Source organism: Chiloscyllium punctatum, chromosome 30, assembly GCF_047496795.1.
Source record: "Chiloscyllium punctatum isolate Juve2018m chromosome 30, sChiPun1.3, whole genome shotgun sequence".
NCBI lineage: Eukaryota > Metazoa > Chordata > Chondrichthyes > Orectolobiformes > Hemiscylliidae > Chiloscyllium > Chiloscyllium punctatum.
Window position 1 is genome coordinate 27570378 of NC_092768.1, and position 24571 is coordinate 27594948.

At 48.8% G+C, this 24571-nt stretch overlaps 2 protein-coding genes across 3 annotated transcripts; both read right to left on the reverse strand.

Annotated features, from left to right (window-relative positions):
• Positions 1 to 134: 134 nt before the first annotated feature.
• LOC140455341 (zinc finger and BTB domain-containing protein 26-like) lies at positions 135 to 11978 on the reverse strand. Of its 2 annotated transcripts, XM_072550120.1 has the most exons (3): positions 11829 to 11970; positions 8473 to 8580; positions 135 to 1941 (listed from the first exon to the last, which is right to left on the reverse strand). In XM_072550120.1, the coding sequence occupies exon 3, from the start codon at positions 1923 to 1925 to the stop codon at positions 576 to 578; it is 1350 nt and encodes a 449-aa protein (XP_072406221.1). In that variant the 5' UTR covers positions 1926 to 1941; positions 8473 to 8580; positions 11829 to 11970; the 3' UTR covers positions 135 to 575. The 2 variants fall into 2 exon arrangements, with proteins under 2 accessions (XP_072406221.1, XP_072406220.1); XM_072550119.1 differs by lacking the exon at positions 8473 to 8580 and having other exon boundaries at positions 11829 to 11978.
• A 6414-nt stretch (positions 11979 to 18392) lies between these two features.
• LOC140455343 (uncharacterized) lies at positions 18393 to 21205 on the reverse strand. Its single transcript, XM_072550125.1, has one exon. The coding sequence runs from the start codon at positions 19886 to 19888 to the stop codon at positions 18425 to 18427; it is 1464 nt and encodes a 487-aa protein (XP_072406226.1). The 5' UTR covers positions 19889 to 21205; the 3' UTR covers positions 18393 to 18424.
• Positions 21206 to 24571: the final 3366 nt, after the last annotated feature.

A 24571-nucleotide genomic window follows, 5' to 3' on the forward strand; every position in this document is an offset into this window, starting at 1 on the left:
GTTAGACTGCATGGCAACTACCTGCCTTACAAGTGAAACCACCATAAAAGCACTCAGTGAAATAAAAAACAGTCCGAGGGACAATGCTCTACCTTCCCAGCGCCTGACAAATTAATAATTCACGCAACAGAAGGTTATAAAAAGAAATGATTTTCACTTGTATATTTTTTAAATCACAAATTATTATTTTTTGCAATAAAAATATAGATTACACAAAAGAGACGTTTCCTGTTGTGGAGACATACAAAATAAAATAAACCAGGCGATGGTGAGGATAGGCCCTTGGTTAAAAAAAAACTTAAACAGACAAGAGCAGAAGGTGGACCGAGAATTTGGAAGAGTCCATTGTTTGATCAGATTAAAACTGTGTGCCGTTAATTGGGGTGGCTGCACTGTGAAGTTGTCTAAAAAATGGGGTGCTTCTTTGACAGGAGGTGATTCTGTGTGAAATATGGGAGGGGTCAAGTTGGAATGGATCTGGGGTGAAGAAGGATGAAGATTCTGAGATGATAAAGTGGAGAGAAGGGAAGGATAGGATAGAAGGGGTAGATTGGGTTGGTGGGTAAAACCAACTGCTAAGGCACCACCAGGCTGATTTCAGCAGGCTTGTTCTCCATGTTGCGTGTAGTGGTCTTGCCGTGCTGGTCCCGGAGGTGGACCCGCAGGGTGCTGTAGTGGGTGAAGCGCATGTCGCAGTAACTGCAGCAATGCGGCGAGTCACCGTTGTGCACGTTCATGTGGTCCTTGAGCGAGCGCTTCTGCGTGAAGGTGCGACCGCAGATAGCGCAGCAGTACGGCTTGAAGCCGGTGTGCACATTGATGTGCTGCGCCAGCCGTGCATTTTTCTTGAACACTTTGCCGCACAGCAGGCACATGTAGAGCTTGTGGACTACCATGTGGGCAGCCAGGTGCTCGCGGTGCTCGAACGGTGCGCCGCATTCCGAGCACAGGCCAGGGCTGCGCGCCGACTCCCCTTCCTTAGTGCCCAGTCCCGCCAGGGCGGTGGCAGAAGGGGGCGGCGGCTGTTGCTGTTGAGGTGCCAGCGGCGGGTGCTCCTCTCCGGGCCGGTAGTAACTACCAGCGAAGCCGCTGCTGCGGCACTCCTCACTGGCTGAGCTCTCATAGTCCTCCTCCTGGAACTCGTCTGAGATCATCACCTCTGACATGTCATAGGGAGGGCCACCGGCATCTGGGTAGCCACCCGCTGTCGAATGGATGCCCGGATCTGGCTCCAGGCCGTTGGCGGTCTCAGGACCCCGCACTTTGCCCACCGGCTCCGGGCAACCCTCCATGCAGTCGGCTAGCGACTCCACCTTGTGGATGCAGATGTCCTCGGTCCCGCTGAAATCTGAGTGTTGTTCTGACTCCAGCTTCACCACATCGTCAGCTGGCGTCCGTTTCGGTATTTTCTCCTCTGGTGCTGGGGCTGCTGTCCCAGCTTCCCAGGGAGCCGGCCTCTCGGTGTCCGGCACTCGCTCTGACGAGCTGGCGATCTGCGGTGTGCCAGGCCCCTCATCGACTCCCTCGGATGGGGGCACGCGGGGCCCAATGCGTGGTGACAGCGATTGGCGGCACTTCTCCACCACATGCTCCATCTGCAGGCAGCTCGCGGCTGTCAGGTAGTCGAGGATGTCATTGAAGGGGAACTCAAGGCAGCCGGTATAGCATGAGAGCAGCAGGCGCAGCACAATCTGGGCGCCGGTCATGGGGAAGACCTGCACCTCCTGTGATGGGTTCATGTGGAACTGATCACGCAGGAACGGTGAGCATGCGGCCAATACCACCCTGTGGCCCGGGAACCGCAGCTGGTCCGCCACGATGGTCACGTCACAGAAACGCTCCTCCAGCCGCAGTTGGTTCATCTTCTTCAGGATGGTTACCTCGTGGCTCGGGAACTGAAACCTCACTACGTCGTCAGACGCCATAGCTGGGCAGAGGAATCTGGGGAGGGATAAAGAGAAATAACAGGAATAGATGCATTAGACAATATCCTCTAATTGCTTATCTGGGGTGGGTGCGGGAGAAGAGGAAATAACAACAGGGAAAGGTGCTTAGGATGGCATTCTCCAATTGCTTATCTGAGGAGGGGGACAAGAAGGAGAAATAACAGGGAAAGATGCATCAGACATCTTCAGATGGACCACAATATACCCAGTGTTGCTAACACACAAGCAAGACACAGGGCGAATCATTCCTTTCCCCCAGTAAATAGGAGGAAGGTGAGCCCATTTGTCTCCTCTCCTCTGCCAGATATGATTGTAGCTTTTGCTCTTTCCTAGGGGTAAAAACAATGACTGCAGATGCTGGAAACCTGTCTCTTTGTTGGCTACGTAGAGCAGTTGATCTCCTGTAATTACACCGGCACCACTCCCCACCTTTTCCTCCGGTACATTGATGACTGCATTGTCGCCACCTGGTGCTCCCGTGAGGAGGTTGAGCAATTCATCAACTTCACCAACACATTCCACCCTGACCTTAAATTCACCTGGACCATCTCTGACACCTCCCTTCCCTTCCTGGACCTCTCCATCTCCATTAATGACGACCAACTTGACACTAACATTTTTCACAATCCCACAGCTACCTGGATTACACCTGTTCCCACCCTACCTCTTGCAAAAATGCCATCCCGTATTCCCAATTCCTCCGCCTCCACCGTATCTGCACCGGAGAGGACCATTTCCACCACAGAATACACCAGATGGCCTCCTTCTTTAGAGACCGCAATTTCCCTTCCCACGTGGTTAAAATGCCCTCCAACGCATCTCGTCCACATCCCGCACCTCCGCCCTCAGACCCCACCCCTCCAACCTTAACAAGGACAGAATGCCCCTGGTGCTCACCTTCCACCCTACCAACCTTCGCATAAACCAAATCATCCGCCGACATTTCCTCCACCTCCAAACAGACCCCACCACCAGGAATATATTTCCCTCCCCACCCCTTTCCGCAAAGACCGTTCCCTCCGTGACTACCTGGTCAGGTCCACACCTCCCTACAACCCACCCTCCCATCCTGGCACTTTCTCCTGCCATCGCAGGAACTGTAAAACCTGCGCCACACCTCCTCCCTCACCTCCATCCAAGGCCCTAAAGGAGCCTTCCACATCCATCAAAGTTTTACTTGCACATCCACTAATATCATTTATTGTATCCGTTGCTCCCGATGCAGTTTCCTCTACACTGGGGAGACTGGACACCTCCTAGCAGAGCGTTTTAGGGAACATCTCCGGGACACCCGCACCAATCAACCACACCGCCCATGGCCCAACATTTCAACTCCCCCTCCCACTCTGCCGAGGACATGGATCCTGGGCCTCCTTCACCACCGCTCCCTCACCACCAGACGCCTGGAGGAAGAACACCTCATCTTCCATCTCGGAACACTTCAACCCCAGGGCATCAATGTGGACTTCAACAGTTTCCTCATTTCCCCTTCCCCCACCTCACTCTAGTTCCAAACTTCCAGCTCAGCACTGTCCCCATGACTTGTCCGGACTTGTCCTACCTGACTATCTCCTTTTCCACCTATCCACTCCACCCTCTCCTCCCTGACCTATCACCTTCATCCCTTCACCCATTGTACTGTATGCTACTTTCTCCCCATCCCCACCCTCCTCTAGCTTATCTCTCCACGCTTCAGGCTCACTGCCTTTATTCCTGATGAAGGGCTTTTGCCCGAAACGTCGATTTCGAAGCTCCTTGGATGCTGCCTGAACTGCTGTGCTCTTCCAGCACCACTAATCCAGAATTTTGCTCTTTCCTGTCTGCCAACAATAATCCTCAACTCCCTCATACAGATTAAGCTGCCACCTGCAATGTCCCCTCCAAGCCACTCACCGTCCTGACTTGGAAATATATTGCCGTTCCTTCACTGGGTCAAAATCCTGGAATTCCTTCCCTTAGGCCATTGGGGGGTCAACCTACAGCATGTAGACTACAGTCGATCAAAGTTGCTGCTCACTTCTCAAGGGCAGTTAGGACGGGTAATAAAATCCTGGCCAGCCAGCAACGCCTATATCCCACGAGTAAATTTTTAAAAATCTTACTCAACTCAGCCTTGAGTATATACCCTGAACCAATCTCCCAGACTTGCTGGGGAAGTGAATTCTAAACATTACCGATCTTCCTTTTATTAATTCATTCATAGGATATGGGTATCACTGGCCAGGCCATCGTTTATTGCGCATCCCTAGTTTCAGAGGCCAGTTGAGAGTCAACCGTATTGCTGTGGTTCTAGAGTCACATGGAGACCAGGCCAAGTAAGGATTGCAGTTTCCTTCCGTAAAGGGCATCAGTGAACCAGATGGGTTTTTCCTGACAATGGATTCATGATCATCCTTAAGACTCTTAATTCCAGAATTGAATTCAAATTCCACCATAGCGGGGATCAAACTTAGGTCCCCTGAACATTACCTGGGATTCTGGATTAACAGTTCAGTGATAATACCACTACGCCATCGCCTCCCTCCTCCTCCCCACCTTAAATTCGAGACTCTGTATTATTAAACTGTGGCTCCTCACTTATATTTCGCCCAAAAGAGAAGTATCTCAGCATCTTGCCTTTCAAGGTCACTCAGAATATTATATGTTTCAATAAGATTACCTCTCATTTTTCCTAATTCCAATGAGTATAGGCCTAACCTGCAGATGCACAAATCAGGGGCAGCAGAAGGTTGATCAGCCCTTCAAGCCATTCAGTCTCTGCCACTCAATAAGATCTTGGCCAATTTGTAAGTGTTTTAAATTCTACATTCCCAATTATCCAAAAGCTTTTTGATTCCCTTGCCTATCAAAGATCTTAAAAATATTAAATGACACCCCCCCCCTCCCCTCCACCACCTTAGAATCAGAGCATATTTACAGCGTGGAAAGAGGCCCTTCACCCCACAGTGTCCATGCCACTCATTAACGTCCATCTAATCTCATCCTATTTTCAAGCACTTGATCTGTTACCTTTGTATGCATTTCATCTGTTCATTTAAATGGTTCCAAAATGCCCTGAGGGTTCCTGCCTCTACCACCCTTTTAAACAGTGAGTTCCAGATAAACACAGTCCTCTGGATGAGAAATAATTTCCTCAAATTCCCTCTAAACCTTCTGTTTTTTATCTTAAAATTGTGCCCCTGGTTACTAACCCTCAACTAAGGGGAATTTTTTTTTCCTTATCTCAGAATGTTGTACATCTCAAGTGGGAGTGTGGGTGGAGAAATGGCATGTGAAATTTTAATCCAGACAAGTGCATTTTTTAATTCATTCATAGGAGGTAGGCGTTGCCAGCCAGTTGAGCATTAGTTGCCCAGCCCTCAGTGCACAGAGTGCTGTTAACAGTCAGCCACATTGCTGTGGTTCTGGAATCCCATGTAGACCAGACCGGGTAGGGATAGCAGTTCCTGCCCTAAAGGACATTAATGAACCAGATGGGTTTTTCCAACACTAGATTCATGGGTATCTTTAGACTATTAATTCCAGACATCGAAAAAAATGAATTCAAATTTCACCATCTACCATGGCAGGATTCAAATCTGTTTTCCTGGGATGCAACCTGAGTATCTGGATTAGCAGTCCAGCAATTAATAGCATTAAACCATCACCTCCCCTTAAGTGTGAAGTGATGCAGTTTGAGAGATCAAATGCAAGAGGAGACTATACAGTAATTGGTAACACCATGAGGAGCACTAAGTAACAGAGGGACCTTGAGGTGCATGTCCATAGCTCCTTGAAAATGGCAATACAGGTGGGTAAGGCAGGAAAAGGTGTTAGGCATGCTTGCATTCATCAGTCAGATCACTGAGTATAAAATTGATGAGTCATGTTGCAGCTGTATATAACTTCAGCTAGGCCACATTTGGAATACTGTGTGTAGTTCTGGTCACTACACCATAGGAGGATATAGAGGTATTAGAGAGGGTGAAAAAGAGGTTTGGAGTGTAGTGTTGAAAATTATGGTGCTGGAAAAACACAGCAAGCCAGACCGCATCCGAGGAACAGGAGAATCGACGTTTCGGGCATAAGCCCTTTTGCCCGAAACGTCGATTCTCCTGCTCCTCGGACACTGCCTGGCCTGCTGTGGTTTTCCAGCACCACACTTTTCAACTCTGGTTTCCAGCATCTGCAGTCCTCACACTCCAACTCAGGAGGAGAAAGTATTAGCTATAAGGAGAGGATTGTTTTTGCTGACGAGTCAGAAGCTAAGATGTGACCACAGAAATACATTAAATTGGGAATCACAGATAGTCAGAGTCTTTTTACCAAGGTGGAAATCTACGGGGCATAGATTTAAGGTGAGAGGGGGAAAGTTTAAAGGAGATGTCCGAAGCAAGTTTTTTTTATGCAGAGGATGGTGGGTGCCCGTAACATGCTGCCAGAAGAGGTGGTAGAAGCAGATAAAATTGTAATGTTTAACGGGCTTTTAGACAGACATATAAACAGGCAGCGAATTGAAGAAAATGGATCATGTGCAGGCAGGTAGGTTCATTTAGAATGGCATCATGGTCCGCACAAACATGGTTGGCCCAAGAGTCTGTTCCTCTGTTGTACCATTCTACGTTCTAATCAGATCCCTCCTCTGCCTTCTCTGCTCAAAGGCAAACATCCCCAGCCTATCTGGTCTCTCGCCACAGCTGATTCACTGCAACCAGGCAACATCTGCATCCTCTCTGGTGCAATCTCATCCTTTCTATAGTGTGTTAGCCAGTGTTAAAGTATCCTTCACATAGCCTTCGGAGGCAAAGTCGCACACATTCTGACAGAAAAACTTCCCTAAAATGACAATACTGAATTTTAAAGTAGAGCCCCCGAGTTCTGAGGAAGAATCATATTGGAGGCAAAGTGTTAACACTATATTTCTCCACAAATGCTGCCAGAACTAAGTTTCTTTCACATTTTCTGTTTTTATTTGACATCTTCCAACATCCATGAGACTTTGCTTTTCCTCTCCCTAGTTCTGAAAGCTTCCTCTTAAAAAAAAATCAAAAGGGGCAAATTGTTTTTTTCAGTGTTTCTTTCTTCTGGACTGAACAGAGACAGTGCATGAGAATGATAATTGTGTTGCTGAATTGTGTTTACCAAGCATGTGTTTTTGGGATGCTGCCTATGTTGGAACATTTCATGATTAGTTGTTAAATAATATATTATCTTGTTATGCATTTCAATAAAGTTATTCTAATTCTTCTTTGTTGTATTTTAACTATGTTGTAAGAATAAAGTAAGTTTTGGTTTAAGCTTAATGATGGACCAATCTAATCATGTGTGGAACACAGCACTTTATACTTGCCTTTTAAAAAGTATAAAAGTTAGGGTCTAGGCTACTTACATAGTACAGTTTGAGGGAGGAGCGAGGTGTCATTCTAAACTGGTCAATAACATATGGTTAGATGATCAGCCATGATTGAGAATGATGTAGCAGGCTTGAAGGGCCGAATGGCCTACTCCTGCTCCTATATTCTCTGTCTCACCAGGGAATGAGGGATTTCTGAGACCAGAGAAACTGGGACAGCTCTCAGCATGGCAAAGGAAGTTAAGGAATGATTTAAGCAGAGATTTTCAAAATGAGGGATTTCTGAGACCAGAGAAACTGGGACAGCTCTCAGCATGGCAAAGGAAGTTAAGGAATGATTTAAGCAGAGATTTTCAAAATTACAAAAGGCTTTGACAGAATAGACACAAAGAAACTGCTTCCAGTGGCAGTGGGTCAGTAACCAAAGGATATGGATTTATTATTTACCATTTATCATCAGAGGGAGAGATGAGGAGCAATAAAAAAAAATTCAAAAAGGAAAATTGTGGCTAATTGAATAGCTGTACCAACGGACCCCAGGTCTTGTGGCACATGAGCAGCCTCCCTGCCTCTGAACTCCAGTTTTTAATTCCATATAAGGGTCCAATGCATGGAAGGAACAGTCCTAACACAAGTTGAGTAAATCCCTTCAAGTTTCAATGTCAGACAGTAAGTGTGAATGCAACGATGCGGTGGAAAGAAAAATGAAGTCTCTTTCATCACTATCCATAGCTCTAAACCTCTGCATACAGAAGTGACTATCCAAGTGAACTGTCACATGCCAAAACGATTGGTTGTATGGCCTCCTCCCTTACTGTTGAATTCCATGCATGACGCAATTAAGTTGCATTGAGGTATTTAATTCAATCATGAGAATATACAAGGTATGCTAAATAAAGTTGCAGATGACATTAATATTGGTGGTATAGTAGACAGAGAAGAAGGTTATCTCAGATTACGAAGAGATCTTGATCAATTGAGTCAATGGGCCAAAGAGTGGCAGATGGAGTTTAATTTGGATACATGTTAGATATTGCATTTTGGTAAAACAAACAAGGGTATGACTTCCGCAATTAAAAGCAGGGCCTTGGGTAATGTTGTAGAACATGGGTAATGTTGTAGGTGTTCAGCTTCATAATTCAAGTTTGCATCACATGTAAACATGGTGATAAAGACTATGTTTAGCACGCTTGCCTTCAAAGTATAGGAGTTGGAACATCATGTTCAGCCTGTATATGACGGTGGTGAGGCCTCTTCGGGAGTAAAGTGTCCGGTTCTGGTCACCCTGTTATAGGAAGAAGCCTACAGAGGTTTCAGAAGAGATTTACCAGGATGTTGCTGGGATTGGAGGGTTTAAGTTATAAAGAGAAGCTGGATAGGTAGGTGGGACTAGTTTAGTTTGGGATTGTGGTCGGCATGGACTGGTTGAACCGAAGGGTCTGTTACCGTGCTGTAAGACTCTAATCCAGTCATTCCAATTAAGCAACACAAGTAATGAGTCACACTCCCCATCAGCGCACACAACTTGAAAATCACTTTCGACCCAAGCTTGAACAAGCCAATTTCTGTCTACCTCCTACCTGCATCTCCCAATCTCCCAACAAGATTTGCCATTTTCCTTTCTACCACTCTGCAACATTCCCATTCCAAACCCTGTCCCACTTCCACATCACCATTAGCCCTCATCCCCTCCCTCCCTCCCCCCCCCCCTCCCCCTCCCCGTACTGTCATAGGTCCAATCTAAGTCTGATTCATCCCATCTGAAATAAAAATTAAATGGTGGAGAACCTCAGACCTGGCAGCAATAGGGTCAATGTTTTGAATGCAGTACAATATTTCTTCAAAACTAAGCCCATTCCTTCTGTGCAGTTTCCTAACGTATTAGCTCTATGTCTAACAGTGTTTGCAGTGAGGGAACACCAGTAATTTGACCCAATGATAGTGATACGGTCCCAAGACATTCCTCAACTCAGCTCAACTCCATGATCTTCCCGTTTGGTATTGGCTAAAAGTAATTTCATAGCCTTCAATCAATTTACAGAAAGCTTTCTCAATAAGGGAGAAGCGCACAGCAGGGAGGTGGAGTGATGTAGAGAGGAAATTACTTTGTGATGGTCAGTTTAGGGTTTTGGTGCAAAGCATTTTGGGATATAGTTAAGGTTTTGAGAAGTTAATATTTTTGGGTCAGGGTTTGAGGGGACGGTTAAGGATTTTCCATGGTTGTGTTAGCGTTGAGGTTTTCGAGAGGTTAATGTTTTAGGCTGAAACAAATTGCTGGATAAAGTCAGCAGGTCTGGCAGTATCTGCAGAGAGAAAGGAGAGTTAACATTTTGGGACAATCCAGAACTGATTGTAGCTATTTAAGATTGGTATATACACTGAAGATGGAGTGGGAGTTGGAAAACACCAACATCATATATACCAATCTTTTCCCCGCTACAATCAGTTCTGAAGACAGGTTACTGGAATAGAAGTGTTAACTCTATTTTCTCTCCCTGCATGCTGCTAAACCTACTGAGTTTTTTCACCATCTTCCATTTTTATTTCTTTGGTTTGTTTTTGTTCCAGATTTAAGACTGGTCTGGTTAGGATTTTCATGAGTGGTTAAGGTTCTGGGGGGAGGTGGAGTGTGTTATGGGTTTTGGGTTATGCCTTTGATAATGTTCTGAATGGTTAGGTAAGGATGAAGTTTTTTGGTGAGAAGGAGTTAGGGTTTTTGGGGCTGAAACTTTTGGGTAGTTAGGTTACTTTGGGGTTTGGTGGTTAAGGTTCTGGAGGTAATGGTTTTGAGGGTGTTAAGGGTTTTAGGCTATTCAGGTTATGGTTTTCTATACATGGTTTGGAAATTGAGTTTTGAATTTGAGGAGGGTTGAAAATGGGGATTTGGATAGGGTTTGTGATGAAATTTAGATGTTGAATTTAAAGAGTGTTGGTGGTGAGGTTTTGGATGAAAGGTTTGTAAGGGCGGTTGGAGATGAGGAAGGGGCTTAGATGTCAGGTTTAAAGAATGGCTGGAGACAGAGTATTCAGTATCATGTTTGGAGGTGTGGGATTAAAATGACATTTGGATGGAGGGTTTGGAGTTTGCTGCCAAGTATGGAATGTTGATACAGATTTCTAATTATGGGAATTAACAGTCATAAGGGAAAGTTGAGGATTATCAGATTATTCATGATCTCACTGAATGTCTGAGCAGATCCGAAGGCTTACTTTTGCTTTCACATTGTTTGGAGGGAAGAGGATAATATTTGGAAATGGTGTTGTGATTGTTAGAAACGCTATTTTGGAGATGGGGGTCTTTTGGTCCAGGTTTTGAAGAGGGCTTTTGGTTGCAAGATTAGAGAGGGTTGGGGTTGCAGTCTTTGGGGGTAGGGTGTGGAGTTGGGGCTTTGAAGACAGGTTGGATATGAGGCTTCCAGAGGATTGGAGGTGGGGTTTGGAAGGGGCTGGAAGTGGTTTGAAGGTGGGGGTATGGGCTGAGATAGGGGAGTTGAAGATGATATGGGGAGTTGAAGATGGTGGAAGGAAACTGTGAGAAACATTAACTCCATACCTTACAGAAAGATTGGGGGGGAGGGGGGGGGCGAAGATATGAAGATGGCGATTTGAGGCATTCGGAGGTGGGGATGAGCAGTTAAAGATGGTGGAAGAAAGATTGTGAAGATGGTGTGGCGGTGGGATTTAAGTTTGTTTGGTTGAAGAGTGGGGTGCGTTTTGAGTAAAAGATGGGGAGTTGGAAGTGGGGATAGGATGGTGAAATCAAGGGTGGCTCAACTGGGGTGGGGGGGATTAAAATCAAAGGAATTGGGGATGCAGTAGTTAAATATGGGGGTTCGGAGATGGGCAGATCGGAGGCAGGGGATGGGGGGAGAGATCGGAGGCTGGGGGGGAGAGATCGGAGGCAGGGGGTGGGGGGGGGAGAGAGATCGGAGGCAGGGGGTGGGGGGGGGAGAGAGATCGGAGGCAGGGGGGTGGGGGGGGGAGAGAGATCGGAGGCAGGGGGTGGGGGGGGAGTGATCGGAGGCAGAGGGTGGGGGGGGAGATCGGAGGCAGGGGGTGGGGGGGGGAGTGATCGGAGGCAGGGGGTGGGGGGGGGAGATCGGAGGCAGGGGGTGGGGGGGGGGAGTGATCGGAGGCAGGGGGTGGGGGGGGGAGTGATCGGAGGCAGGGGGTGGGGGGAGATAAAATTAAGATGTTGGGGGTTTAGAAGGAGTTGGAGATGGGGGGGGGGGGTAACACTCGAATGAGTTTTTTTTAAATTCAGGAGCTTCCACGTCTCCCCCTCCTCACCGTCTCCCCCGGGGTCAGCGGCCGCGGCTCCGGCCTCCCCTGTATCCCGTTGAACCCAGGCGAACATTGGGACTCCAGCCCCAGGCCTGGGGCCTAACGCGAGCGGGAGTGGGGCCGGGGCCGGGGCCGGGGCCGGGGCCGGGGGGGAAGAGGATGGGGGCGGGGTACAGTGCGAGGTGAAGACCCGAGCTCCCCCCACTTCCCCCCTCTCTCTCTGTTTACCCCCGTCCCGTCTCCCCGAAGGCCCCGCTCGGACTCACCAGGCTCCGAGTTGCCGCAGTCCCCGGCGGGTGGCCGACCGATTCCCGGGCCCGGATTCCGCCAAAACTGCCCTGCGCCGGCAGCGGAGCGGAGAGGAGCTGGGCCGACCAGCCGCAGCCGCGGAGTTTCCACCAGCCTCCCCCCTTCCCCCTTCCAGGATCTCCCTCCTCACTGGATCGCCCCCGCCGCTCGGTCTCCCCGTCCCCCGGATGTCGCTCGATCTCTTGGACACTGGATCTCCCTCCCCCTCCCCCTCCCCCTCCCCCTCCCCTGTAGGTCTGTGTCACTGGATCTCCCCCCCCCCCTCCCCTGTAGGTCTGTTTCACTGGATCTCTCTCCCCCTCCCCCCTCCCCTGTCGGTCTGTGTCACTGGATCTCTCTCCCCCTCCCCCTCCCCTGTAGGTCTGTTTCACTGGATCTCCCTCCCCCTCCCCTGTCGGTCTGTTTCACTGGATCTCTCTCCCCCTCCCCTGTAGGTCTGTGTCACTGGATCTCCCTCCCCCTCCCCCTCCCCTGTAGGTCTGTGTCACTGGATCTCTCTCCCCCTCCCCCTCCCCCTCCCCTGTAGGTCTGTGTCACTGGATCTCCCTCCCCTGTAGGTCTGTGTCACTGGATCTCCCTCCCCCTCCCCTGTAGGTCTGTGTCACTGGATCTCTCTCCCCCTCCCCCTCCCCCTCCCCCTCCCCTGTCGGTCTGTGTCACTGGATCTCCCTCCCCTGTAGGTCTGTGTCACTGGATCTCCCTCCCCCTCCCCTGTCGGTCTGTGTCACTGGATCTCTCTCCCCCTCCCCTGTCGGTCTGTGTCACTGGATCTCTCTCCCCCTCCCCCTCCCCTGTAGGTCTGTGTCACTGGATCTCTCTCCCCCTCCCCCTCCCCCTCCCCCCCCCCTCCCCTGTAGGTCTGTGTCACTGGATCTCCCTCCCCCTCCCCTGTAGGTCTATGTCACTGGATCTCCCTCCCCCTCCCCTGTAGGTCTGTGTCACTGGATCTCCCTCCCCCTCCCCTGTAGGTCTGTGTCACTGGATCTCCCTCCCCATCCCCTGTAGGTCTGTGTCACTGGATCTCCCTCCCCCTCCCCTGTAGGTCTGTGTCACTGGATCTCCCTCCCCCTCCCCTGTAGGTCTGTGTCACTGGATCTCCCTCCCCCTCCCCCGTAGGTCTGTGTCACTGGATCTCTCTCCCCCTCCCCTGTCGGTCTGTGTCACTGGATCTCCCTCCCCTGTAGGTCTGTGTCACTGGATCTCCCTCCCCCTCCCCTGTAGGTCTGTGTCACTGGATCTCCCTCCCCCTCCCCCTCCCCCTCCCCCTACCCTGTAGGTCTGTGTCACTGGATCTCCCTCCCCCTCCCCTGTCGGTCTGTGTCACTGGATCTCTCTCCCCCTCCCCTGTCGGTCTGTGTCACTGGATCTCCCTCCCCCTCCCCCTCCCCTGTAGGTCTGTGTCACTGGATCTCTCTCCCCCTCCCCTGTCGGTCTGTGTCACTGGATCTCCCTCCCCCTCCCCTGCCGGTCTGTGTCACTGGATCTCCCTCCCCCTCCCCTGTCGGTCTGTGTCACTGGATCTCTCTCCCCCTCCCCTGTCGGTCTGTGTCACTGGATCTCTCCCCCTCCCTGTAGGTCTGTGTCACTGGATCTCCCTCCCCCTCCCCTGTCGGTCTGTGTCACTGGATCTCCCTCCCCCTCCCCTGTAGGTCTGTGTCACTGGATCTCTCTCCCCCTCCCCTGTAGGTCTGTGTCACTGGATCTCTCTCCCCCTCCCCTGTCGGTCTGTGTCACTGGATCTCTCTCCCCCTCCCCTGTCGGTCTGTGTCACTGGATCTCTCCCCCTCCCCTGTAGGTCTATGTCACTGGATCTCTCCCCCTCCCCCTCCCCTGTAGGTCTGTGTCACTGGATCTCTCCCCCTCCCCTGTAGGTCTGTGTCACTGGATCTCCCTCCCCTGTAGGTCTGTGTCACTGGATCTCCCTCCCCTGTAAGTCTGTGTCACTGGATCTCTCCCCCTCCCCCTCAGGTCTGTGTCACTGGATCTCTCCCCCTCCCATGTAGGTCTGTGTCACTGGATCTCCCAGCGTCTGGATCTTACTCTCACTGGATCTCCCCGCGACTGGACGTACCCGTTGCCGATTCCAGCGTCGCTCGATCTCTCTCACCAGATCTCCCGCTGCGCAATCTCCGAGCCGCACTTGATCCCCCCCGGCCCCTGATATCGCTCGATGTCTGCCACTGGAAACCTACTCGGCACATGGTCTCTCCATCACTCAATCCCACGCTCATTGGATCTCACCATAACTCGTTCCTTCTGTTATTCTTCTCCCCCGTCAATGGATCTCTGTTGCACTCAAGTCCTTCTGCCAAAGCGGGGGATCATCATTTGATGTCTCAGACACTGGTACCTTCCACTGGATCATTCGATCTCTCGGTAAATAGATTTCCCCGATGTTGAATCCGCAACTGAATCCCTGTAGCACCCAATAACATTGGCACTGTTGGTGCATGCCACTGAAGCCCTAGCACTCGACCTCTTAGCATTGTCACTGGTATCGCTCAATCTTCCTAACATCGGATCGGCCAATCAATCGATTGATCATTCTGACACTTTATAACTCACTAACTGGAATAGAAAACTATCACTAATCCCCAGATTTCAAACTTCCTAGTACTAGACCACTAATCAATGTCTTTGCATCTCTATTGCTTACTCTCTTCCACTAGATCTCCCCAATCACACTCTTGTTTATTTACTCGATCCATCACTAGAACCCTATCTCATAAGATATCTGACTTGATCTCCTAGACACACCCATCTTACTTCAGTTCAATTTATCAGTCATTAGAACCCTCTCGTACCTGATCTCACTGGCATAGGATCTCCTTGCCACACGATCTGTAAATAGGCTCTCATCATGACTTCATCTGTCACTGTATCTCTCCTACCTGTCACTGGATTAGTGGTGCTGGAAGAGCACAGCAGTTCAGGCAGCATCCAACGAGCAGCGAAATCGACGTTTCGGACAAAAGCCCTTCATACCCCTGATGAAGGGCTTTTGCCCGAAACGTCGATTTCGCTGCTCGTTGGATGCTGCCCGAACTGCTGTGTTCTTCCAGCACCACTAATCCAGTATTTGGTTTCCAGCATCTGCAGTCATTGTTTTTACCTCTCCTACCTGTCAGTCAGTCCATAAATAGAACCTTCACCATCACTTTATTTCTGTACCATTCGAATCTCTGCCCATGCCCATTCATATGATTCATCACTGAATCTTCCCAATATTTTTGCCACAGATTTGTCACTTTTTCTCAGATAGCTAGATCACTGTCACCTCAGTCTAATTATCACTATTTATCTCTATTGATCAATCTGTGTAGAACTCCTCATTCAATCTCTGTAACTGGATCTCCCAACACTCAATCTACTGTTCACCAGATACACCTGCTTCAGCACTCTTTCATTAAATCACTGGATCTGTCATTTGACATCTGCCAATGAATCCTTTAGCGATATCTCTAATACTTTCACTCGATTTCCCTAGCAATGGATCGACCACCGTTTCCGTCACTTGAGCTCTGGTATTGGAATTCTATGACACCAGATCTGTTTGGTATTAGATGTCAGGCTTTGCACTCAGTACTCTAGCACTGGATGGATCTAGAACAGGATCCATTTGACATAATCCTCTGTCAAACTGGGACTGAGTGCATTAATCATAGGATGCTTTTGGCTCTATAATCTTGTAGTTCTGACACAGAATCTGTCTGGTTGTGAATCATTCTGACAGTCAGTTGGCATCAGATTCAGCACTTTCTAATGTTTTTATATTGCATGGTTCCAGCAATTGCTACAGGATCACTCCAAAGGTCGACACATTTGAAACTGGATCTTTCTCTGAATCTCGAAACCGTTTTCTGCTGACAAACACCACATTCACACAGATTGACAAACTCTTAGCTAACAAACCTACCAGCTATGTTTTATACATCCCCACACAAATCAGTGTTTTAGTAATTATTAAATTTTAAACTTCCTTTCGTTGGTAAAATAGCAAGTCTTAGCTGTCATAATAGTTGTCTCATTTGCTTGTCAGTGTTAAGTTAAAATTGCCATTCATGGACTCAAACTACGATTCAGTTCATGTCTTTGCAGAATGAATAATATTTATGAGAATAGTAATTCTGCCCCTCTCCCCATTTGAGATTAGTTACAATCTTGTTCCCACCATTTTTGGCATTAGTCACAATCTTGCCCTCATTGTCTAGAGATGTGTAAAAATCAGATTTCCACCATGAATGAAGTTAACCAACATTGTTATCTTCTCTATTTTTGGGGAATTGTAACAATTCTTCTCTACTATATCTAAAATTAGTAATAATCCTGTTCTCCCCTGCTGAATTGTGCAGGATTGTTATCAATGTCAAAGATTAGTAACAATCCTGTTTCCACCATGCCTGAGATTAGTAATATTTATGCCCTTATGTTTGAGATCAGTAACAATTGTGTTACCACTGTCTATGGGATTAATAATTTTATTCCCTTAATTTTCTACACCGTCCCCAACACCATGTAGGAGTTTAGCAAATATGCTTGATGTCAAATTTATCAGACGAGAGAATTTATGAAATTTATATTTATTTGTCAAGCAGCTGAAGATTGACACCAATATTATCCTTAGAGTTTAAATGAACCACAACACAATCTAAAAACTATACATTCTATTTTTTACATGTAATAAAACTCTACGGAGATGGAAAAGACAAGCTCTCTAATGGACTTAAAGGGTGGCTTGTAGGTCACAGCTCATTCTCAGCAGGGATGGGAACAGTCAGGAAGGTTTGAAAGCTACACTGGTCCTTTAATCACTCTGCTCTCATTGGAAATTGATTTAGCAGCAGATAAAACTAGCCATGACTGTTGTTATAAATACTTAGTAATCTTAGTTTCGTAAATACTGGCAGAATACAAAGCAGAGGTTAAACTAAACCTGGACAAAACATAGGCAAGGCCTCAGCTGGGATACTTTGTCCTGTTCAGGACCCTTGGAGTACTTTAGAAAGGACATTAGGGTTGGGGTAGGTGCAGAAGAGGTCTCCAAAAATTGTTCCGGGCTAAAGGATATGGAGCGCTTGGGACTGTTCTTGGGGTGGTAGTTTGGTGTAGGGGAAGGAGGTTAGGTGCAAAATTGAGGGATGCTCAAAATCATTAATAGTTTCGTCAAAGCAAACACAGAGAAATTGTTTACATTGGTTACAAGAGTTGGAAACTAGAGGGCATAGGAGCAAGTTAATCAGCAGAAGAACCCAGAGGTGACAAGAAATATTACTACAGGTAGCGATTTGAAGGACACACCCAGATGGGCAGTGGAAAGAGATTCAATAACAGATTTTGACTATCAAATTTAACAAGCACTTCAATCTGCATTTAACATGCTGTAAATTACAGGGCTATAGCCCCCAGGCTGGAGAGTAGAATTATATTAGATGGACAGCAGCTGACACAGTCAGCTGAAGAACCATCATCCATGATGTGAGATCTATGATCTTTGTAAATTCGACAAATAGCAGAAGGGGAAAATGATATTTACAAAGTGATGGGAGTTTGATTAATTGAATCATATTACCAAGGAACCTGCAGAGCCATGAAAGGTGAATGGCTTCCTGCTCTGCAGTCTGATGTCTCAGACTGTAGTACAACTTGGAATTCAGCTGATCAACTTGTTGCAAAGCCTCAGTGACCAGGGCAAAGACCTCAAGGACAGTCAGTAAAATGGAGGTTCTATCCTCAGAGGCCCAGGGAACCAGTTGCAAGGGCATGCTTGCTGGTGATGTAGCTCCTCTGATTTTGACAAAATTGAGAACTTGACCTAGATGCAGAAAGAATCGGCCATGATCTTGTTGAATGGTGGATGCAAGGGGAGTATTGACCTACTTTGCTCCCACATCTTATTGGATAGGGGGTCAGAGAAAATGATAGAGACTGTAGGTGAGGTTGAATATAATGTGGGGGGAGGCAAAAGAGCAGCAGCTCTTCTGAGATGGAGAGGAGGAGGCAGGCACGAGGGGCACTACAAAAAGGAGGAACTGTGTGTTATCTAGAGTGGAATTTGCACGTGTGCAGGGCTGAGGTTTTAAGCTTGGTATGGAGTACCCATCATCAGTATGTGTCACCCTGCCTGGGCCCCCCCCCCGCACCATCCCACAAATTGTTCTACTTATTACCCTGCCATTCCCCCAACAACATAATAGGGAACTCTTCAAACACTCTCAACTCTTCTGGAAGGATCCTTTCACTCACGATCCATCCCCAGTACCTCATTCACCTCTGGGGATCCGATTCCGTACACACACACACACATCCTCCCCATTCCAAGGGATCAAGCCCAACAGACGTGCCACATTTCACCTATTCCGGCTTAATGCCAACCCAACCCCTAGGGATAACCCCCACACACCCCGTGTGCTCCACTCCAATGCCTGCGCGTCTCTCCCCACGCCTAGCCAGCCCACTTTCCTTACGTGGGAGGGCACCCCCCCCCCCCAGCCCCATACACCATACAGCACCCCCCCCCCCACCACCCCAGGGCCCACCCTGAACCCCCGCCCAGCTAGGGCACTACCACGTTGATCTCGGCCAGCCTGGGCTCCCCGGAGTTCTTGCCGCTGGTGGTCTTGCCGTGCTGGTCCCGGAGGTGGACCCGCAGGGTGTTGTAGTGGGTGAAGCGCATGTCGCAGTAGCCGCAGCCGTGCGGCGAGTCTCCGCTGTGGACGTTCATGTGGTCCTTGAGTGAGCGGTTCTGGGTGAAGGCCCGGCCGCAGACGGCGCAGCCGTACGGCTTGAAGCCGGTGTGCACGTTGAGGTGCTGGGCCAGCCGCGCGTTCTTCTTGAAGAGCTTGCCGCAGAGCGGGCACATGTACAGCTTGTGGAGCAGCAGGTGGGCCGCCAGGCCGCTGCGCTGCTCGAACGGGGCCCCGCACTCCGAGCACAGGAGGGGCGGCTCGGCCAAGCCCCCGGCTCCGGGAGCGGGACCGGGGCCCTCCTCCAGGCCCGAGGCCTGCGGTTCCTCGCCCAGCCCGGGCCGCTGGTAGAAACCCCCTGCCGCCCCTCCGCCGTAGAAACCCCCCGAGGCCCGGCACTCCTCGCTGGCCGAGCTCTCGTAGTCGTCCTCGGGCTCTTCCTCCCCTCCTTCCTCCGCCCCGGTGCCCGGCGGGTAGGCCTCGGCCACCATCCCTTCGGCCTTGGCTCGGTCCTCCTCCCCATCTCCGCCATCGCCTCCCTCCTCCCCTCCCTCCCCCTGGCCCACCTCCAGCCCCGGCCTCCGGTGGACGCGGCCCTCCGTCTCCAGGTAATCGGCGGCGGGCGGAGGAGGAGGCGGGTGAGGGGCGGCGAGGGCCTCCCGGTCACCGGGGCCTAGGAGAGGAGGAGGAGGCGGCGGTGGTGGAGAAGCCTGGGCCTCGAGTTTGACCGGTTCGACGCCTCGCACCGCCCCCGTCGTCCCAGGGGGTTGGGTGGGAGGAGGAAGCGGGGAGGCCTCGGTCTCGAGTCTCTCCGCCGCCCGGACGCGCGGGTTTCCGGAGCAGCGGCCCGGGCGGAGGCCTCCTCCAGCGGCCGCAGGCCCCGCTCCGTCCTCGGCCTCGCCGCCGCCGCCCCCGTCCTGGGCGAGCCGCAGCAGCGAGGCGGCCACCACGCAGGGCGAGAGCGAGCGGCGGCACTGCTCGACCACGTCCTCCATCTGCAGGCAGCTGGCGGCGGTCAGGTAGTCGAGGATGTCGGCGAAGGGGAACTCGAGGCGGCCGGTGTAGCAGGCGAGCAGCAGGCGGAGCACGGCCTGCGGGGCGGCGGTGGCGGGCAGCACGGTGACCTCGCGGGCCGGCTCCATGCGGAAGCGGTCGCGCAGGAACGGCGAGCAGGCGGCCAGCACCACCCGGTGGCCCGGGAACCGCAGGCCGCCCGCCAGCACCGTCACGTCGCAGAACCACTCGCCCCGCCGCAGCTCGTCCATGTTCCGCAGCGCCGTCGAGTCGTGCTCCGGGAACCTGAAGCGCAGCAGCTTCCCCCCGCCGTCGGCCATCGCCTCCAGCTTCACCGCCTGCAGCAGCGACAACTCGGCAGAGAAGTCCGCTTTGGTGCTGGCCTTTCGGGGGTTGTGGGGGCTGGTGTTGGCCGAGGAGCCTCAGCCTGTTCTCCCCACTCACTTACACACGCGGAGAGGGAGGGCTCTGTGCTGCCCAGGGATCAAGGAACTTGCCTCTTCCCCCTGACGAACAACCGCTGCGTCTTTCAAAGGAAATCCTCCCTACTCTCTCTGTTCACTCCTGCGTTGCCACCCCACCGATCCATTGCTTCTTCCCACCCCGATTCATTTTTTCCTACCTCTCTGCCCATTCCTTGTTCCCACTCCTCTGACCTTATTTTTTGTTCCCGCCCTTCTGACCCCATCCTTTTTAATCTGCTCCTGTTCCCACCCCTCTGACCCTATTTCTTGTTCCCATTTCTCCTTCTCAGCCCCATTCCTTGTTCCCACCTGTCACCACTCCTTGTTCCCATCCACTTTCCTTCTTCCCTCTCCTCTGCCTCCATTCCTTCTTTCCACCTCTCTGCCCGTTCCATCTGCCCTCCTACCCAATTCCTCCTTCTAACCCTACCACCTCCATTCCTTCTTCCCACACTTCCCCATCTGCCTCCACTGTGTTCCCACCCATCTCCTCTCCTCCCACTCTTGAATCCCCTGCACAGTAATTCTGTCCACTGCCTCCATGCTCTTTCAACCTTCCGTGATCTTCCAGACTGTGAGATTGGGTAGGCTTGTTTTCCTGAGGGGAAAGAAGTCTGACTGAGCACCAATTGAGGTGGACAAAGATCAGAAGGGTGTAGACAGGGACAAACCTTGCCCAGGGCAGTATGGTGGCTCAGTGATTAGCATTGCTGCCTTATAGCACCAGGGATCAGGGTTCGATTCCAGCTTTGGGCTGTGTGGAGTTTGCACATTTTCTCCACATTTGCATGTTTCCTCTCACCATCACCAACCAAAAATATGCAGTTGGATTGTCCGTGCTAAATTACCCATTGTCTAGAGATGTGCAGGCTAGGTGGATTAGCCATTGAAAATGCAGGGTTACAGGGATCGGGTAGAGGGATGGGTCTGACTGGGATGCTCTTTGGAGAGTTGGTGTAGACCTAATGGGCTGAATGACTTGATTGCACACTGTAGGGGTTCCACTCTGTGAATGGAGGGGTCATAAACCAGAGGGCACAGTTTTATGGTAAAGAGTAGGAGGTTGAGAAGGGATTTGAAGGAAATTCTTTCACTTCAAGGGTTGTGGGTATCCAAATATTTTGCCTGTTTGGATGGTGGAAGCAAGAACCCTTGAGGCATTTAAGAACTATTAAATGAGCACTTGAAATATCCTATGATAAAAGGCTACAGGCCACCGATTGGATAATGGGTTTAGAATACATGGAGTTTGGTGACTAGCATGGATACAATTGGCTGAAGGTCCTCTTTCCCCATTGTTAAAAACTATTACTCCTTGTCATTATGTTTATGACCTGACATAGGAGACTATAATTTGCAGGAAGCCTCAAGCACAAGTAAAATGCATCAAGCTTACCAGAAGACTCTCCAACTCTTACCACCAGATTGTAAAAGCTGGCAAGATTTGCAGACTGGTAGTCAAACTATTCTATCAACACACCCTCCTTGGCCATCAGGTATCAAGTTCTAGGGTAATCAAGCAGCAGGTGAAAGAACACAGCAAGCCAGGCAGCATCAGGAGATGGAGAAGTCGACATTTCGGGTAGAACCCTTCTTCAGGACTGAAGACGAGTTACACCTGAAACGTCGATTTTTCCACCTCCTGATTCTGACTGGCTTGCTGTGTTCTTTCAGCCTCCTGCTTGTCCACCTTAGATTCCAGTATCTACAGTTGTTTTTGTCTCTAAATCAAGTTCTAGGGAGGGATTTTTAACTCAATGTTAATATTTTAACTAAGAGGTAGGAATAACACCATAAGACTTTTGTCAGGATATGAAGTTAATAATTAATTTATGAACAAACAGATTTGTTGGTGCAGGCACCTAACAATGAGTTAGAGTACAATCTTTCACAACTCTGTGTACCCATTAAAGTAAGAATGTCTTACTGCTAATTTGTAAGGCTATGCTGGAACACATCTGGAATATTGCATGTAATTTTGGTCTCCTTGCTAAAGAGAGGATATACTAGCCATAGAGCATGCAGGGTAGGTTCACTTGATAGATACTGGAGATGGTAGGATTCTTCTTTGAGGAGAGATTGCTTTGATGGGACCTTTATTCACTGAAGTTTAGAAGGATAAGAAGAGGAATCTGATTGAAATGTCTGCAATTCTAACAGGGCTGGAGAAACTAGATGCAGGAGGATATTCCCCCAGTTGTGGAGTCTAGAACCAGGGAACACAGCCTCAAGATACAGGGTATATCATTTAGCACTGAGTGGAGGAAAGATTTCATCACTGCAATGATAGTGAACCTGTGGAATAATTTACCACAAAAGGCTGTGGAGGCCAAGTTACTGAATAAATGATTTTAAAGGCATCAGGGGTATTTGAGAAATTGGGAATATGGCTTTGAGATGGTGTCTCAAATACTTTCAAATAAACCTGTTGCACTATAACCTGGTGTTATGTTGTTTTTAACTTTGTTCACCCCAGTGTAACACCGGCACCTTCAAATCTTGATTGTATTGAACAGGCTTGAAGACCGAAATGGTCTACTTCTGCTTCTACTTTCTATGTTTCGGTCTCTCTATTTAAAGAAGGATATATTTGCATTGGTACAGTAGTGAAGATTCACTAAATCGATCTTTGGGTTGAGAGGATTGTCCTATGATGACATGCTGAGTAACCTGGGCCTACATCCTGTACATATAAAAGAAAAATATAATCTTGAGATGTAAGTGTGACTCGCAAGGGCAGTGTTTAGAGCCCTTTTCTCATTTACCAGCCTGGAGAAAATTGCTGGTGGGCTGCCTTTTTGATAAGTGAATTAATAGGGCAGTGAAAGGGGTCACCTTGTTATAAGCCTGAAGTCAAATATGCATGCACATTGGGCAAGGATAGCATGCTTCCAAAATTTCTGGATTGTGAGAAACTTGGAAATATAGTACATGTTGAAGACAGAGTAGAATTTCAAAAGAACATGGATGATCATAGATATCTCCGAATTAACTTGTTAAGAGATGTTATTATTCATCTCTAGACCAGGCAGGACTTGAACCAACGCCTTCTTTCTCAGACATAGGGACACTTCCAGTGCCACAAAATCCTCAGACAGTTACATACTTTATTCTTTTAATAGTTATCAGTAGCAAGGCCGGCATTTGTTCCCCACCCTACCCTAACCTGAAATTGATTAGCGTGATGGGCCATTTTAGAGGGCAATTTAGCTTCAGCCACATTATATATCTGGAGTCACATGTGGGCCAGTCAAGGTCAGGGTGTTACATGTCCTTCTCGATATGGCTGAGTGAACTAGATGGGCTTTTACAACAATTGATGGTAGCTTCAAGACACTGTTACTGAGATTAGCTTTACTTTTAAGAATTATTGACCAAATTAACATTCCACCAGGTGCTGCCGGGTGTGTGCGTGGGTTTGAACTCATGACTGACACTAGAGTCTGGGTCTTTGGATTGTGAGTCAAGTGACAATCCAGAGACAAATTGGTAGAATAGACAGATGGGGGCATTTGCAATTTTATGTAGAGAATTGTGAAGTGATCCATTTTGGTAAATAGCGATACTATATTGAACAAAATGGTACAAAACTAAAGTGGCTGCAGCAGCGTAGGGACTTAGATATATTTGTGCATATGTAATTTCACATGGCAGAAAAGTTGGGCATAGTTAAGAAATCAAAGTCATGGGTGTCATAACAGGGGCATTGATAAATGTTTACAAAGCTCTTATTTGGCCTCAACTGTGTACTGCATCCAATTCTGAGGACCACACTTTTAAAAAGATATGAAGGCATTCGAGAAGATGCAGGTAAAATTCGCCGAATGGTTCCTGGGATAGGCAATTTCAGCTAGGTAGATTCGTAAATTGAGACAGGTTTCTACAATGAAGACAAAGTTTAGAGGAGATTTGATTGAGCAATTTAAAATTGTGAGATGTCTGGACAGAGCAGATGGGGAAGAAACTGTTCCCACTTTTGAAATAATCACAAAAGAGGGCACTGGTTTAAGGAAATTGGTAAACGGAACAACAGACAGGAGTGAAAAAGACTTATAAAGTGAGTGTTTTGGATTAGGAATGACCAAGACTGTGTTAGACAGAAGGTGAGTCGTAGCTTTCAAAGAGCAATTGGATTATAATCTGAAAAAGGAAATAAAATATACAGGATTGCAGGGAGAGTGGCAGAAGGTGAATCCCTTAAGCTGTTACATACATGATAGGTTAAATGAGCTCCTGCGTTGTAAACATTCCATGATTCTATAGTTCTTCCCTGAAGAGACATAAGCGAACTGGGTGGGTTTCAGACCGCAGATTCCCATTCAATTTTAATGATAAAACAATTAAAACACCAGGAGGTTAAATTCTGAAAATATCACACTTGAATTGGAATGCAAACTCTTTGAATTAGTAGCCAAGAGCAAAACATGAAAAACCCGTGGACATTGGGAAAAACAAAATGGAGGGAATCTGTATTAAAAGTAATGAACTGTACTAAAAAGAAACAGCCCAAATTTGAAAGACATAAATACTCATCCAGGA